Genomic DNA, 16,721 nt, shown 5'->3' on the forward strand with positions numbered 1-16,721 from the left:
GACATCAAAATGTTGTTCATCAGGAATGGAAACAAAAACACAACAAGGAATTGCATCCAAAGGACCGATTTCCCAATTTACCTGAGGCTAGCATTGCACTTCTACTTGATCAAAATATGCTGTAAGAGGGGAAAATGAATGTCTACAAGACAATTTACAAAAAATCCCCTCAATTTGTTGCTCACAAATATTTTTTAAAAATCCACCCCTTATGCCAGCATTTTGGCTCACTGTATTCTACTCCTCTGTCATTAATGCTCTCTGCCGTAAGCACAACTCCTAGCTGGGGATTCCAACACGTAAGGGAGCTAGAGTAAGATTCCAGATCTCAGTTGTGCTGGCATGAAGATAGGTCTCCTCAGTGATACAGAAGACAACATCCTAGGGAGACTGGAATTAGTCCTATTTCGCACAATTCAATCCAAGATGCAAGGCATATCAAGAAGCAAGTAATTACTAGCTAATGGCTATAGATGGAAATGTAACATGGTTCAGCCTAAGCATTTCATGACAAGTGACAAGACGGCTTGAAAAAAGGGGAATTTTTTCCAAAAGAATGGAAGGTGTCAAGAGCAAAGAAAAAAGGGTTACCTCTTCAGTTTGGGAGGGGCTGATTCTGGGCATTGGAGATACTTGTGGTGTTTTCAGCTGTGTACTGTTGCTGTCTGGAACAAGCTCTCTGTGGATTGACTGAATATGGTTTTGGAGTTCACTTTCTGATTCAAATTTAACATTGCAACTAGAACATCGAGTCTTCAGTCCCCCTGCCTTGCTTTTGTTCTCAATGGAACTCAAGTTCTCATTTTGGCCCATGCCTTGTCTGTTACTGCTTGAAGGGATGTTGACACTTGGACTACCACTTTTACTGAGATTAACACAGCTAGCACACAGACCATATGGCAGACCATTGATGTCAAGTTTCACTAAATCCTGTTTTGAGCGGAATTCCTTCAGGCAAGAAGCACACTTGTACAGTTTCTGGAGATGCTGTGCGCGCCCCGTGGACTGCACGGCAGAACCGTTTCCAGTTTTCTGCATGTGGAACGTGCCGTGAATTTTCAGTTCCAGCGTGGAGGTCACTGTCTGCATGCACACCACACAGCGGAACCCCGTCAAGGAGTTCCTCAGGTCAGGGTGCATTTGGCAATGCTCTAAAAATTCCTCCTCGCTCTGGAGAGGCATCTTGCAAATCCTGCAGTTTCCAGTGTCCAGGCTTTTACTATGTGTGACCTTATGTTCAGTAAGAGTCAGAAGAGATGGAAACCGCTCGCCACAGATTGGGCACATATAATGTTTCACTGGTCCCAAGTGTGTCTGCATGTGTTCTCGAAGCCCATTTTCAGAGAAGAATGTTCGAGAACACACATTACACTTGTAATTCCCTTTAATGAGTTCAGCCTTTTTCTTCACTATGGCACTTTCTCCAGGTCGAATGTTGTGGTCTCGAAGCTGGTGATTTTGCAGAAGAGTCTCCATGGTATAAGCTGCTCCACAAATGTCACAGCCATACATAGGCTCAGATGTGTCCACATCTTCTTCGCTGCCATCATGGCTGTTATGAGACTCCTGGCTATTTGTCAACAAGGTCTGGAGTTCTACTTCCTCTTTCTGAACCTGCTCAGATGCCCCATTCGTTCCACAATTTGGAGTTTTTGTTTCAAAAACACAATGTTTTTCCCTTAAGTGCTTTTCCAGCAAGATGATAGCATGGAAAGCTTTGCTGCAGAACTTGCAGTTGTACTTCTTGCTGTGTGTAGTGATGTGACACTGCAGCTCCACCTCCGTACCAAAGGACTCACCACAGAAGATGCACTTGTGTACTTTGCCTTGGTTCTCCAGGTGGTTGTGTTTAACATGAAGCTGTAGGTCAGTCTCATTCCGGAAATCCCAGTTGCAAGACGTACATCTGTAAACCTTCTTTTCATTGCTGTGCTTCACAGCCAAGTGTAGTTGAATGGAGACTTTGGAGTCAAAAACCTCTTGGCACAACGTGCAGCGAAAGAACACAAACGTATGCATGTCCAGTAGGTGTTTCTGCAAGTCATCCACAGAAGTGAACTGCTTGTCACAGCTTTCACAGATGTAGTAGGTTGAGGTGATCATGAAATGAATGGTAACATGCTTCAGCAGAGACTCCTGATTTGGAAATTCTTTGTTGCACTGAGGGCAGGTCAGTTTTGGCAGGACAGTGTCCAGATGTGTTTTTAAATGAGTCTGAAAACCATCCAAGGAAGTATACTTAGCACCACACTGATTACAAATATATTCACCTGCAGGACGAGGAGGAGCACCTCCAACTGCCTGCATCATCTTTAAAGAGGTCTGCTCAATGGTTACAGGAGATAACGGACTCATGGCTCTGGATTTTTTTCCATTGTGGATGTAATTCAGTGCCAAAGGAATGTTCTTATGGTTCTCCTTGATATGCTTGTTCAGTTTAAGAACACTATTAAATATTGGAGAATTTGTACAGTAAGAACAAGAATACACTTCCACCACTGGATCTTTTGGGGTTCCAAGCACAGGGGAACCAAAACGGGAACTGCTAAGATCACAGTGGACTTGTCTAATATGCTCTTCCAGAGAAGAATCTGTAAGAAATCCCATGTAGCAATGAGGACAAAAGAATGCATTACTGTCCTTAGCAGCAGGGTTGGCAAATCCATGAGAACATCGAATGTGTTCCTGAAGAGTGTTGAGGTCATTGAACACTTCAGAGCAGAAGTTGCACTGGTACACCATGGCAGGCATGGTAGAAACAATCAGTGCTGGGTCCGGAGCTTCGTGGACTTGCTTAAGATGTTCGTTCAGATTGTAGAGAGATGGCAACACCTCCAAACAATACTGACAGATATGGGCTTGTTCGGGTTTATCTAAATGCATAGTTTTCAGGTGTATCTGCAAAACTGCAAGGCTGGAAAATAACTGTTTGTTGCAATAAATGCAGCTATAGGTAACTTTTGCCTGTTTACTCGAAGGACCAGTGATATCTGGCACTTGCTGAGCTGCCCGCTTCCTTCCACGACCTTTTGGTATAGGGGGAGCTGTTTCCACCATTGTTGAACTATCCACCGAGAGATTCGAATCCGGAGTGGTGCTAGATACTGAGGTGTAGCCCACAGTTACCAAAGAGGGGCTGTTGCTGTGGTTGCACGACTCTGGCTGCTGGTGACTGTCCATGTGGCTGTACAGCTCCTCCACAGTATGGAAGTTCTCAGAGCAAATGCTGCATGAATTCTTCTTCTCACCATTATGAGCCTGCTCCATGTGATTCACCAGAGACGTCTCCTCTACAAAGAGTTCATGACAGTAAACACACTGAAGAGCAGACCGGTCTTCATTAGGGGAACACTCCGGGTGACATTCTGCAATGTGCTTCTGAAGATCTTCAGGAAAATCAAAGCCTTCTTCACACTGACTGCATTTCTGAGTGTCTTTCATTTTCCAGTCCTCCATCCGGGAAGCGGACTGGGAGCCATCCTTGTTCCTCTCGTGAACCTGCATGTGACCATGCAGTGAACTAGATGACAGGAACCCACGTCTACAAATGGCACACTTATATGGCTTGTTGGACGTATGAGTCTTTAAGTGAATTTTAAGATGATCGCTCCTTGAGAACGCTGCATCACACTCACTGCAGTGGTACTTCTTGTCTCCCGTATGAAGCTTTATGTGGCGGTCCCTGCTCCGTTTGTGTTTGAAGAGACGACTGCAATACGTACATTTGAAAGGGAGCTTGTCGCTGTGACTTTGCTCGTGGTGCTTTAAGTAGCTGAGGCGGCTGAACGATTTGTCACAAAACTGGCATGGATAGGGCAACCCTGGGCCTCCTTCCTCTTCACCAAAGTCACAACCTTCTCCATGGCTCGGGGAAGTCTGGTCCTTGCTAGAAGGCGATGATGCTGGCCATGAGCAAGAGGGGTCATCTTCAACATCCACTCCATCTGAAACGAGAAAGAAACATGCGCACAAGCTTAATCCCTAAAGTTCAAAGGAGATAGCAGATGCACATGGACAAGGCAGGTCTGCGACTCCTGAATAGCTAAAACATATTAAACTCAGACTAGGATATTTCTTACACCTGTACCCAACAGCTTCAAGACCACATTTATTTTTATCAGACTGTAAAACATTAAAAGTTATTAAATAGTTCTGTGCCTATATTACCTTTTTATTGCTTTTTTATCATTCTTTCTCAGTTGCAGGATATGTATTATACATTGACAACTTTATTAAAATGCAGATTTTAATATATTTAATGTTTCTTTTGTATCCATTGTAAAATGATTTGCATATTATGTGAGCATCTGAAGAGTCAAAGGAAAGGAGAAAATATTACAGGAATGATTTAAAATTAATACAGTCAACCCACAGGCCTAATATTTAATAAAAAGATTCCCCCTGCTTTGCCACAGGTTTTCTCTTTTTTTCCCTTGAAGTTGATTCTGAACACAGAAATCTTTTAAAGGCTATTACTGAGAAAGACTTGGGTGTTTTTCTAAACAACAATAGGAAAAATTACAGGGGAGGAACAGGACAACAGCATAAACAGTGATGTTTTCTCTAATAAAGTGCAACCAGATTTCTCCAATAATGATACAAAATTCAGTTCCTGAAAGCTGGCAGCTGGATCATTAGATGTTCAAAACAAACTAACAGCTAGGATCAAGGAAAATGAGAAAGTTCCAAAAGGGTCAGATGTGAAGAGCATTTTCTTTTTCCTTTTTAAGTTCAAGAGGTTGCCTGCCACTTCTTCCTTTTTGCAAAGGCCTCAGCCAGCTGAACTTCCTTAGTCCAGCAGAACCTGTACTGTGAGGTGATCACAGAAAAAGCGACTTGTAAAAAACTGGAAACAGGAAAAATGATACATGATTATGGTAAAAGCTGAAAGATTTACAAGTAACAAGGAAAAGACAAAACAGAAATGCTAGCCAGATAATAAACTGAACTAGCTATCCATATTACCTCACCTCTAGACAGGGCAAGTTTTAACTATTCTTTTCAACAGATATGCTCTTCCATTTTTGCACCTTTTGCTTTAAATGTAGGCTACAACACTACAATGATCACACTTATCTCAACCTAAAACTTTTTTAAAAGTATTAAAAGAATGCTTGAACAATCCTTTTTTTACTTTCCTGGGGCGATGCTTGGGGCTTTTTCCTTTTAAAAGTAAAACTGGTTACAGTAACAGGACAGAAAAAGACAGGACAAACCTCTTGGAAAAATATATTTCTCAAGGTATGCTTGCAAAGCAATATGATTCTTAACATCTCCAGCCTTCTCTCAAGAAATTTACTATACCAACATAAAAGTTAGAGCTGGCCTATATTAGGTAAACAAATTCCAAGCCTGCTTTCTTTAAGGTAACAAGATTTTACTAGATTATCAACCTCTTGCTTATCCACAGGAAACAGATGAGGATTCATTCCTTTCCTGCATCTAGAAACTGATGACAACGCCATCTCACTATCAATGCCAGATGGCAACCATCTAACTCTGAGAAAACAACCAAACACCATGGCTGGATGCCTGCCCATTGACACAATGCTTTTCAGGATAAGTTGGAAACTGCACAGGTTTTTATCCTCTTGTTTACATCTTGAAGAGGAGGGTTTCACAAATTCCACATACCCCTCTCTCTCTCTTCTCTCTCGCACGTAGCTGTATCTGTATTTACCTATGTAGGGATCTGCACTAAAGGCACGTATTTAAATAACAAAACCAAATCCTAGCCCAAGTACCATGCCTTTGACCTGAAAACAAAGGGGTTTGGGTTTTTTTAAGATAAAAAATGAAAAATAAAAATGCTCCCTTCCAGCAAAAGTACTATAATCTGCTAAAATGCTTTCCTATGAACTGAAGCAAATTTACACATTGTCATATACAGAAATAATACCAGCCAGGTGAGTTTTTAAGTTGGTACATTAATGATTGCAATATTCATAGGAGACTTTTGATGTTCTCAACATGAGGCTAAGATTGAGGTTCCCAAAATGAGAAAACCATTTGTGGGTTTGACTCTACAACTGGAAACAATAAAAACAGTGGAACAACTATTCAAAGAAAAAGATGTTAATTTTTGCTACATTTTTAAATTAACATTTTCAGACAGGTCTTTAAGTGGAAAAAACTTTTGTTCTTTAAAAATCAAATATACTTCTGACATACGACCACTGCCAGCAGATAAACAGGAATTTATGTCAAGCAACTGAGTGAAGAAAAATAGTCTGTGACTGCCTAGGCAACATATTTTGTAACCAAATTTAGTATTAAAATGTATATCCTACACAGAAATGATGTATTATTGTATAAATGTTTAGAGAAATATATAGTAAGTGTTATAAATAGCGTACCATCACTGACACAGTAGTAAATCACTTCCTTTTTGTGGCCACTGCCTGCCTGGTTTTACCTATTATCCAACTATTCCCCCTGGCTCATGCATCTCAGCGGGCTGGCAGCAGGCTCGGGATCAAACGCTGAGTGTGACCACAGTATAAGCAACAGCAGCCCCTTTCCCCCATCCAATTCTCCTCATTTGCTTGGGGGTCTCTCCATTAGCTTTTAAACAAGGTAAGGAAAGTGGAGGGGGAATAGTGTAACTACAGCTCAGAGCCAGTTCTTACTTTCCAACCGGCAAATGTAAATGTTTCTGCATGTCACTTTGCTGTTGGGTTTTTAATCCGAGCCCATAAAAACTCTGCAGAGTAATTCTCTTTGTGCAAAGAGGAGAAAAGCAAACCACTTGCAGGTACGAATTCTGTCCTTTTAACTTGAAATGTGAAAAACTCTCAATCTCTCAGAGCTACAGAAGAACCAGCAAGGCAGGGGGAATTCCGCACAGTGCATGGCGGAGGACAACAGGATTTTCCTGAGTACGAGCCTAACAATGCAGCCAACACATTTCCACATTTCCCTGGCTTCCCCCCCGGCGCGGCGGGGCGGGGGAGAGCCGGCGTGGAAGGGGCACCGGCGGCCGGCCACCGCTCTCCGGAAGGAGGGCCCCTGGGCTGCGCTCAGACAAAGGGTTCCCAAAGCCGGGCCTGTCGGCTGTCAGCAACCCACGGAAGGACTTCTTGAAACCTTGCTTCTGTGACAAGGGAAACGTTTCGTTGCAGTGACTTTTGCTGTGCAGACTCCAACCTGAACACCGTGTGAACATTGTGTGTGATGGACTAATGCGCCTGGTGAGCTTAGGGGCTGTCTAGGAATGGATCTGGGGACAGCGAGCAAGAAAGAAACCTGGACTAGGAGTAACTATTGCTACAGCAGGATGTGTACAATGGCATTGCGGGTTGGGTCTCCCCACCCTTCCCCACAAAAGATGCCACACCATAAAGTTAATGTGTCACCATTAAGAGCATCGCCTTCAGAACAGCAGCGAGCCACAGCTTGCTACCATGCGCTGAGGCTACTCCATGTGTGCAGGCAGATGTGGGCACTCAGAGCCGTGACCAAGGAGCTGCACAGAAGGTCCCCGCAGCCGGCCATCAGGCTCGGGATGTGGACTCCACTCCCACTATATCAGGGGTACTTCCCACAGAGCCAGCTCTGTGTTGGGGGTAAAGCTTGACCTGCTGTCGGGCAAACCCCTTTTTGCTCATCGCTTTCACAGAAAATACAAACAGTTTGCTGCTACTCTGTATGCAGCCATTTGTATATAAATCTGCAAACACCTACCCACCGAGCTATGTCAACATTACAAATACTGATTTTTAATGTTACAACAAGCTGTTTTAAAATACTCTGGACCAAATTCAGATGCACACATACAAGTCCCCAGGAGTGGTACACATCCATCTGGAGGCCGAATAGGGCTTCAGGTATTTGACAGAGTGCTTATGGAATTTTAAACTATATTTTCTGTATCGACGACTTTTTTTTTTTTTTCCTTCGCCACTCACTAAGTGCTACTTACTGTAAATGCCTTTTTTGTGTTATGGCAAGTATTCTGAGTTTCAATGTGATGCACTTAACATGTCCATGTAAATTTTTAATTTTTGGAACCAGTCACTTCACACTCGCTGACTCTAAGAAAGCTCCAGCACTCACAACCAAAAAACTTTGCTGGAAACCGGCTACAAGGCCTAAAAGTCTATTTAAAGATGCAAATGTGTGTGAATAGTTAGTGCAGATGTTTTTCTACACCAACTGTACTTGCTGAGTTTCACCATTTCCATAAAGCACATTAAAACAAGTGTGTGAACACTCTGAGATGAAAGTACCAAGCACTCCTGAGACTTCCAGTGGAAAGTAGAGCTGCCTGACTTTTCTCCAAGCAGACAGGAATGCCCATGATTCAGCAGCCTGAGTAAATAAAAGAGGTCCTTATTTCCTAATTTTGCTGGCTGGCCATGCTGCAGCAGTCTCTGTGCTGCTGCCAAAGGGGATGCAAAACTGGAACTACACCCAGCTGCTGAAGGACTGTCTTTGTTAGCCAGCCAGGCCTTCCTGACCATCTTCTGGCAACGAAACTACCGTATCCTGCGAGGAAGACCTCCATCTCAGGCTTGATAGTTCTCTAGTCTGTCTAATAGGACGAAACAACAGATTTTGCCTGGTCTGTGTCATAGAAGGACAGCTGGAAACTCAGTTAGTAGCAGAGTAACACCTGTTCAGTCATATTTATGGGGGGAAGTGCTCACTAACAGAAAAGTGAAGTAATACCAGAAGGAGTTATCCCGCGAAAGGGGAGGGAGTAAAGGGGAAGCATCAGAGCACAAAAGCACCTCTGTGGAGTTAGCAGCCAGCCACTCATGTGCCAACCCCAGTAGTCGTGAGGTCTTAAAAGTGATCTTATCCCTAGTGCTGCTGACTGAATTAACAGTACCGCTTCACAAAAACGTTACTTAGTCACCAGGAAGGTTTATGACATATGCATGCTTTGGCTGGAATACCCTTCAGGGCACTTGCTTTATCATGCCTTGTTTTTCTGTATGATTTAAACATGCTTTTGCTGCCACTAGACAAATGGCCACATTCCTAAAGCAAATGTCAGCAAACCTTTATGTGCCATAATACATAAGGTTCCTCTGATAGAACAGAGTTTACAAATATGAACAAATTAATAGTTTCAATATCCTGTGAGCAGCAGTTTTCTAGTTTCCCCATTTTGCTGCTCAGGTAACTGGGGCACAGACAAGCTGGAGCAGTTTGCCTCAGGTTACAAATGTAATCTGTGCAAAGGAGGAAACAGAACCCGTATCTCCTAGGTCTGAGCCATCCCTGCAAGAAAAATCCTTTCTCCCCCTGAAACACAGAGCTCGCAGAATGCTTAAGCTGCTGGACCCAACCAAAGACAAAGCCCAGCGGTTTAGCTGGACAGACATCCCCCAGCTCTGGGTCCTGCTGATATGTTCTCACTACTTTGACCCCTTAATGGTAACAGCAGACTGGTCACACAACTATCTCCCAGGACCCCATCTGAAGGTTTCTTTTAACAGGTACAAAATTTATAACAACGGGTTCCATAGGATGGGAATAGATACTAAAAATGACAAATCAAGCATACCAGGCAGCAGCACATAAACACACCTACTACATACTGCCACAGGCATGTGGATTATGAATGCACACGTATGCATCGAATTGTTGTGCAGTTATTATTTGTTGACCCATCACCAGCCAAAGACCTGCTCATACACCACTGTGTATGCATATATGTGCTCATACACACATATGGAAAGAGATGGACAACACATACAAACGTACAGCTTTGCTAGCTTACCATGGCATGCTACAAGATAGAATTTCAGTTGTAAGAAAAGAAAGACTAAATAGCAGGTAGGTAGGTCAGTTAACTGGATGTATGACAGAGCTCTACAGTTTTAAATCCTTGCTTTTTTGTGCAGGTAATTGAGTGGAGTGGTTATTATATATCATATAGTTTACTTATAATGGCCGTTCCAGGTTTTAGTGCTGGACACATTTTATATTATTACCACCACTAATTGTCTGCAGGGCTACCTTGAAAATGAGATAAGGAATCTTAGGGGAATATGCAGGTGTGAATAAATAGTAAATGAAGAGGTTAGATAGTGCTGAAATAAAATGATATTGTGCTGTGTGCTGTATAGATCTAAATAACTAGAAGATCAAAGGATAGTGTTTAAGCATTAACATGACTTCAGTGATGGCCTAACATACGTGTCACTGAAACAAACTATGGTTTTGAAGTTTTTAATAGAATTAGCAGATAGTGCTAACCTTTAAAGACATTTTAAATAAAATATACATTATTACATAATATTCTCTGTTGACTTTCAATAGAAATGTACAGTTTTGGAAAAGTTGCAACTTTGATATAACCACCACATTTTTTTCACATCAGTGACCCCACATTAAACTCACTCATTTGTCTCATAACTTATTAAATGGCTTGAAAACTAATACTCTGTAATGGGCATTCAAAAGAGAAATATGAACTTTAAAAATTATTTATAATTTACATATGTTTTTAAAATCTATCAATATTTCAAAACTGCTTTGGGACCACCAATTAAATGCATTAACAGTTAGATTACTGGGGGAGAAACATACAGGGGTTCCTGACCAACAGAACTAAGACAGCTGGCAGGGAGGTTTCCTCATTTTAAATTTCATAACCAGAAGAAAGGCAGCTCCTAGAAACAACAAATAAGTCACTTTAATACCTTGCAGGAAAAACCTGCTTGCTTTTATAAAATGCCTTTAATGCCTACATAAGTAGTTAACATTCCTGTATTGCTCTCCTAAGGTAACCTAAGCCTCCAGTTCCATTATGTCTTCTTCAGAAGACGTATTACTATTACATATGTAGAGAGGAGCATAAATGTTTTCCTTGATTGTTGCTTAAAGTTCATTTGAACAGACGGAGCCCAATGAATTCCACCTTCTACAGCCAAATTAAAGAAAATGTAAGCAGTTCACATTCTGCTCCACCTTTCAAATCATACACAAAATCCAATTTGCAACTAGAAGAAAAGAGATCTACCCTCGGCTTGTTTGAGGAAGCTGGTATTTTGTGCCTCTCTAGGCAAAGAGAAAGAATAAGTAATTTTCCACAGTCCTGTACATATAACTAATGACAGTCACCATCCTCAAAGCTTATTATACTGCGTTACATAATTGGGAATCGCATGTCACACAATTAATTTACAGGGATTGTTTAGTTGTGACTATACAAGCACTAAGCGATTCAAATTAGCTCATTTGTCCACTGCTTAAATGTGACAAACACATTTACACTGTATTTCTTCCACTGTTAAGTTGCTGTTTCTTTTAGTAGCTGTTTTTGTTTGTTTGTACAGTATGACTCAGAGACCACCAGGCTTGTTCCAGCTGAAGCTAGGGTCAGAAAAAATCGCCCGGAGAATAATTACATTTAGAATCAAGATAATGGGAGAGCAAGAAACCCATTCAAATAATCTAGCAAACTTGCACATAATAATGATCACCTAAGAATCTGTATATTAACAACCTCATGTACTAAAAGTAGTGATTCAGTCAATCAGGTTTTTGCCAGAAAATAATCATTATAATTTGTTGTGCTGATAACAGTATTTGTACTGCTTATTAAGAACAGCAAATGACATGGGGATAACAGTTCAGGTTCCTCACTGGACTCCAATACTTTCCTCTACATTCTGCTTTCAATGGGTCGTGCTCTCCCCAGGCAACACCGTGAATAGGACCAGAAACCCTCTCTCCCCCCAGCCTTCCCCTGCACTGCAGTTGCTTTTTGAAAGCTGCTGAAGTGTACAGAAGCCTCAGAGACAGCAGCCCCTATAACACAGTCCCAGTCATCATAGTAACTTTTCAGTTGGCATACAGGTATTAAAATGAGCTGACTGCTTCTTTCTTTCCCAGGTCACAATATAAGGAGTGTGTCTGAAGTCAGAGAGGTATCATTCTTTCTCTTTCCTTTCCAAAATCAAATCGTCCAGAGGCTCGGACCCTGAGTGCTGAAGGAGACCCTGCTTCACAGCTGCCTTTCACGTCCCCATTCCCACACAGCCCCAGGACCCTGAGGGGAGAAGGGCAGGCTGTCAAAACCTTGGTAGCTGGAGGCTCAGACAAAAGATGAAGACCCTGAGCAGGATTTGCAGGCAGAAACCCGTGAGATGCCAAGCACCACCGTGGGTCCTTATTTGAATATTGCCCTTCTTTCAGTTAATCCAGAGTTTAATCATGAAGGTCTGCAGGGATTGCTGCGGATGTACCTCACACTCGGCCGCCTTCCCTCTTGTTTTTATCATGTACGCCTGTCCCTCCCACCTGTGCCTACATTTAAACTACCCCAATTCATTGCTTCATTGCCTCTAGACCAGAACAGCAACAGCAAGACACACTTTGGAGGGGGCTAAACTAGGACAACGAAAAGAAGGAAGGCAATGTGTAGAGAACAAAAAGAAAGGGATTATAAGGTGGGAAGACAGAAGGGAGTGAATAATTGCATCTGAAAAACTCAGGCAAAGATAGAACAAAATCTTTTATAGGAAATGGGAAGTAAAAGGAAATTAAGATCAAGCGAAAGCAATGCAGGCAGTTAACGCTTTCAAAAACATATCAGTGTTATTTTACAGTGTGCTAGAATTAAATACAGTAAATAAACACAGAACTGCTTATTTCTTAGAATGACAGAGATGTGGTGGCAGTCTTATTTACACAGGTGAAAACTCCTGGACCTAGATCTGCAAGGGGACTTAGGTGTCTCCAGGAGCCTAAGAAGCAAAGAAAGCAGGATTCATGGGGCCCTGGGGGGGACCAGGAGAAGGTCTGCAACCTCACAGCTTGGGCACTCAGCTGGGAGAGGGGAGTACTGGGCTCTTTATACATTAAAGAGGCACAGAATAAAAACAAAAATAAACCTAAGCACAAGTTCCAGACTGCAAGAGCCCATGGACTAAATGAGTGTCCTTCTCAGTAGGTTAACAGTTCCTTCTCAAATGTGCTCCTACCAGCCCTATGAATAGGGTACTCTTCGCTCCAGCAAGGCCAGCTTCCACAGGAAGAGATCTCTGCACAACCTAAGACCCTCTGCTCAGAGGCAGGAAATGTGGCTTTGAATCCTCTCAGGATGCTGAGGGAACAGAATCAAGGCCTCATGCCCACGTGGCCCCTATATAGGCAAGACAGGAACACAGCACTTTCTGCTGAAAGTGGTCACTGTGTCCTGGGCTTACTACTATGCTCTCTGTGCAGCAAGCTGATCAAAGGCAGTGGGTACCCAGATGCTCACACTAGGGTGGTTTGCACAGACTGCCAAACCACAGATACCTGAGAAACTTTTCACGAAAAGAAGAGGTGCCTACCAAACTGGGGTGAACCCTGAGAGGTACGTTTTGGACAGCCATTTCTATGTATCTTCTTATAATCCATTTATATGTCTTTTTTTATATCTCGCTGTTAGTACAGACATGCTGCACAGCTGTTAAGAGGTGATGTCCCCGAGCAAAGGTAACCTTGGTTTTTAAACCAAGTCAGCGCTCAGAATGGCAGGCAAATGCTTACACCCATGCTAGTGCAGCACAGTCACACTGGGGGCAGCGTGTTTCAGGAACCTTTTCGCTGCAGTCAAAATGCTGTGCAAGACAATACAGCCCTTTCTCCCTGACCCTCATTTTCCCCAGGTTACTTGAATGGGAACACATGTGGGTGTCTATGCCATGGGATAGGCATAGGTTGGTAGGTGTGTGTGGTTTCCATTAACTTACAGATCTAACCTACAGGTCTACCCTGTAGGCGGGACCTAATGAATTTCCCAGTCCAGAATAGTCAAAAGACCAAATCCTACTATGAAACTGACACATGTAAACTGTCACGCCTACTGTCTTCCTATCTTGCAGAACATCAGTCCCTCTATGTGGAATTTTGCAAGGTAAGAGTTGCGTTTAAAATATATATGCTTCATTCAGCCCTTTCATGTTAATACAGGTTTATTTGGGTGATTTAATTATAAAAACGATGGGGAAATTACTTGCAAAAGGAAGCATTTTCCTTCTCTTCTGTATAATTTCCGTTCACCGAAGCCTGCTGAAATTCATGATTAACTGTCTGAAATAGAGGCCTCTCCAGAAATAAAGAGATGTCTGCGTTTTAAAGCCTATATCTAAAACAACCCTTTGTATCTTCCTCAGTGTAGAATGGAAGCCCGGTGTGAAATACAGTAAATTAAGCCTTCTGCTGTCAGAGCTGGAAATAAGAGTATAGCAGAACAGCGGCTGGATTTGAAATGATTTTTTTTTTTTTTATTGGCTTCATTTACATCCTGTCTAAGGTCTTCTGAGCAGCTCAAGGTGTCTTATCTCTGGCTACCAGGGGTATTTTGCAGTCAAAGCAGTTAACGTACTTTCTCTCTCTCTCTTTTTTAAGGCCATCTTATCTTATCAGACAGATCTCTTCAGGCTGAGGAGAACCCATACTTATCAGTAGCTGTACACTGTATTGACAGCTCAGTGCTGCTAGAGAGAAATGAAAGCTTACGGTAGAGGAAGATCAGTTAACCTGTTCCACTCTTCAGTTTAGACTAATCTTTGGTTTGTCTAACTTCAGGAAACATTGTACGTCTTTTCGCTGTTTACTTGGACAACAGAGGCACACAATCACATCATCAGCTGCTAAATCTGGTGCACAGGTACAGCTACTGTAATAATCCCCAAGGCAGTCTGCCTGTTGACTTGTGTGAGCAGTGCTCTGCTGAGCTCCAGCGACTCCTTCTCCAGGTGACCTCAGGGGTGTCCGTCTGTTCTGGGAGCACCTGAGAGTTGCTGGGATTGCACAGCAACACAAAAAACGAGGGCTGCACAGACTCACAATTTGTAAATCAGCCGGAATTCCCCCAGAGCAAGGGGATGTGCACATGCTGAGGGCCAGAAAGTATAACCACATAGAAGTATACCCACTTATATGGTCTCATATAATATGGCCTAAATGGAAGCAATGAGACTGAAGGTGAGCCTAAAGAGCATTCTGCAAGCCCGTTCTCAGATTAGAAGATAAGGTGAGGAAGCAATTTATTTAGACCTGTCCTCCATATCCTACCTGGGTAAGCTTTACACCATGACACGATCAGTAACCAAGAGCAGTCAGCCCTGCTAACTGGTATCTCCAGGAAATATGCAATCCAGCTTTCTCCAGTACCACAAAAAAAGATACAAACCGCAAGATTCCTCTTGTCCTTTGCCTGATGTCATGAGCAGTGAACCAGGATTAAAATGTTACAGCTGCTCCTACTGAAAATCATTCACCGTAATTTCAGGTGAAAAAACATGCAATTGAACATTAAGCCTTGTGCTGGTCCTGCTTTCTACTTTTTTATGTTTATTTTTTCTCTCCCTTTTGTGTCCAAACACTTCATGAGCACTTTTATATTAGTGATAACCCTAGACTTTCCCTGCAGAGAAGGTTCACTATTAATTGTCCATTATCTTGGTGTGTCAGCACAAAGGAGAGGGGAAGAAAATCTCATCCAAATGGTTTCACCTCCCTCTCTTGAGAGTGATGCCCTTGTCAGGGCATTAAAGACATGAAAACCTGCCACTTACCAGAATTGTGTTTGAATCGAACTACTGTCCTTGAAAACAGTAGACACCAGATACCATCAAAATAAGCCACATTGGCAGATCCTGTTCCACTGTGACTCAGGCAACCTTTATAAAGCTTATATACGCACTTGTGATTGCATATGGTCACTAACATTATATCCATGGCTTAAAATAAGAGAAGCGTGTTCTTCTTAATTTTATGAAACAATAACCATATCATAAACACCAAGTGCCAGAATAAAGAAAAGTTGGCCACCATGTATGTTATATCTCTAGATACCATATGAAAATGTGGGACAGTGGTATGTGCAGATTTTTTGAAAAGAGATGGTAGTAGAAGGAAGAGGATACATATGACATTTTTTATGAAACAGTTTGGAAGATTTCAACAGTTTAAATAAGCCTGAGGACACACTTGAATGTAAGCTCATTGCTGAACCAAATCATAAAATTTTTTAATTACCTCATACCACCAATTCTTAACGAAACATAATTCAAGCCTATTAAAATGCTGAATTTGCTTGCTAGAATGAAACAATATTTCAAAGAGGTCTTTAGTAATTCTATTAACCTGTTCAGAAACAAAAAAAAAAGAGCTTAAGTTAAAACCACAGCTGCGGAGCTCTATCTGTCTTTTTTGGACAATCAGTGACTGTCCTCGCTTTTCACAATTTGAAGTCTCAAAGAGAAGGGAAAAAAAAGGAAAAGAAGTTACATTTTGCTTTTAACAAGTAAACAAGTGTACAAATTAATTCAGAGAGCTGTAATTTTGAAAATTTTCTATGTTTAATGTGCACTGCAGTTAAACTACTTTTTCTGTACAAATTAATTTACTGCATCAGTGATCGATGTTTATGTTTAGGCAATTTTATTTCTCAGTATGGTAAAATTAGACCTAATAGTTGCAACCTGTTATGTCCAATCTGTCACTGAAATTCAAATTGCCTTTTTCCTATTATTCAAGGAGCAATTTGGAGGAATTAAAGCCATCTAAAACCAGAAGACAAACAATTCTCTGTAAGGACTCAATAGCCTGTGTCATCAACCTGCTCTAGAAAGCGGTGGTCCTTCCTCGGCAGAACCACTGCTACCTTTGCTCAGGTTCTGAATGCTTCCAGCCTGGACCACAAAAGGCACAAGTGTCTGAAGAGAGCAGAGCATTGTGCCACTCCTTGAAGGGAATATAAAGACAGT

At 42.0% G+C, this 16,721-nt stretch overlaps 1 protein-coding gene across 9 annotated transcripts in view; it reads right to left on the minus strand.

Moving 5' to 3' along the window:
- ZNF521 (zinc finger protein 521) overlaps positions 1 to 16,721 on the minus strand; it is a 237,129-nt gene that overhangs the window by 138,825 nt on the left and 81,583 nt on the right. For all 9 annotated transcript variants that reach the window (XM_075084890.1, XM_075084889.1, XM_075084883.1 and 6 more), the window contains one exon: positions 592 to 3,944. In XM_075084890.1, the coding sequence (XP_074940991.1) occupies positions 592 to 3,504 (2,913 nt within the window). In that variant the 5' untranslated portion in view covers positions 3,505 to 3,944. The remainder of the gene's footprint in view (positions 1 to 591; positions 3,945 to 16,721) is intronic.

This window comes from Phalacrocorax aristotelis, chromosome 2 (assembly GCF_949628215.1).
Source record: "Phalacrocorax aristotelis chromosome 2, bGulAri2.1, whole genome shotgun sequence".
Classification (NCBI taxonomy): Eukaryota; Metazoa; Chordata; class Aves; order Suliformes; family Phalacrocoracidae; genus Phalacrocorax; species Phalacrocorax aristotelis.